Raw genomic sequence first — 1,718 nt, forward strand, 5'->3', positions numbered from 1 at the left:
AAGGGGTTTATTAAGCCAGCCCTCACCAACCACATGTCCAAAGCCGGGGTAAAAGGCTACAGCAGAGCAGGGCTGGACCCGCTGGGCATCACTCCTGGGCCTTGGTGCCCTCCTCGGGCAGCTCTGCTGAGCTCCCTGCCTTGGCAGCCGCCGGCTCCTCCAAGCTCCCAGCAGCTTCCGAGTCCACTCTGGAGCGCTTGAACCTGCGGTCAGGGTACTGGCTGTTGTCGAAAGGCATGCGATGCACACAGAGCACGTGGGTCTTCAGGTTTCCCTTCTGAGAGGCACTGTAGGGGCAGTATCTGCACTGGAAAGGCCGGTGACCTGTGTGACAGATGACAGCCCAGTTAGTTTTTGCTTTAGCCCATGGACATTTCACAGCCCGGACGAACGGGACACTCCGGAGCCCCTTTCTGCTGGGAGGGGCCATTGCCCTTCCTCAATAAACTGCATTTCAAAAATTCTCTGCTTAGGATTTCCAGAGCAGTGCAGCTAATCCATCTCCCTCCTCAGCCCCAGCTGTAAATCCTTCAGCCCAGGATCCAAACCAAGCTCTTGTAAATACAGCATGTACAAAACTGTCTTCTTTTACATTTGTTAATTATCTTTTTTATTGAAGTGCAATTCAAGGATGACAATGTGCAGACCCTTAGTCTAATAAACACACTTTGTCTTTGGGTGGGTTTCTGGGTAAAGAATTGTATGTTTTATTTCAATCGCACAGATTACTTTTTAATGGAAAGAAATAATGGATGGAGATAGCCAAGGCCTCAAACCTGCAAACATTTACTCCAGTGAGATTACTCCTGTGAGTAAAGATACGCAAGCATGTAAGTGTTTGCTGGACCAGGGCCCAAGGTTATCATCAGCTTTAAAATAAAATGTCCAAGCCAGATTAGAAAAGGAATGTTAATGTACAAAATCTGATAGATGCACTTCTTGTGGATAAAACAGCAATCGACCGTGTAACAAAGGCATGAATGAAACATATCACTTCTCAGTAGGGCTTATCAATATGCTCTCCTATATTTTTTAGATTATTGTGACTTCAAATCTCCATGCTGTATCTGGTTTTGGAGGTTATGTTTCAACAATCACATTTCAACCTATGCTGGGAAGTTGTTGATGTGTTTTACTGGAACTTTATGAGCTTTGTCTCTCAAATTAACTTAAACCAGGACCATCTGAGGTCAAATGCGCTTAGCTTGCTTTAATTTGCTCAAATAAATGAATAAATAAATGTGCCAGACCATCTACATAAAGCCAGGATAAGTGAAAAACAATACCCTATCTCCACATTTGAAGAGCACATTTTCCCTTGCTGCTGTGGTACTACTTAGCAGGCATAAAAGAGATGCTAGGGCAGCAGAGGAGGAGAATTATGCTTCCTGCAATGGGAAAGGTTCTGGACCCTCTCCCCTTGCTTTTAGGTGGGAATTTACCAGCTAAACAGACATCTGTTGTGAACTGGTCTGATGCTACCTGTACTGGAGTGGAAACGCTGCCATGGTCCTCCCAGCAGAGATGGGAACATGGGCAGCTGCTGGCACAGGAGCATGAGCATCTCTCTAGCAGAATGAATTCACTTGAACCAGCATTAGTGCCCTGGGCTGCTCAAACAACTTGCCATTTTTACTGTAATAACAGCACCACCACCTGAAGGCTGAATCCCCCAAACCATGCTGCTTGCTACCCAGGGGAAGGACACTCGGTGTCCT

At 46.2% G+C, this 1,718-nt stretch overlaps 1 protein-coding gene across 7 annotated transcripts in view; it reads right to left on the bottom strand.

The window, feature by feature from the left end:
• Positions 1-1,718, bottom strand: part of ZNF536 (zinc finger protein 536) — a 346,930-nt gene that overhangs the window by 2,999 nt on the left and 342,213 nt on the right. For all 7 annotated transcript variants that reach the window (XM_031061301.1, XM_031061295.1, XM_031061300.1 and 4 more), the window contains exon 9: positions 1-324. This exon is cut by the window's left edge and continues 2,999 nt beyond it. In XM_031061301.1, coding sequence (XP_030917161.1) covers positions 89-324 — 236 coding nt within the window. In that variant the 3' untranslated portion in view covers positions 1-88. The remainder of the gene's footprint in view (positions 325-1,718) is intronic.

Source organism: Geospiza fortis, unplaced genomic scaffold, assembly GCF_000277835.1.
Source record: "Geospiza fortis unplaced genomic scaffold, GeoFor_1.0 scaffold79, whole genome shotgun sequence".
Lineage (NCBI taxonomy): Eukaryota > Metazoa > Chordata > Aves > Passeriformes > Thraupidae > Geospiza > Geospiza fortis.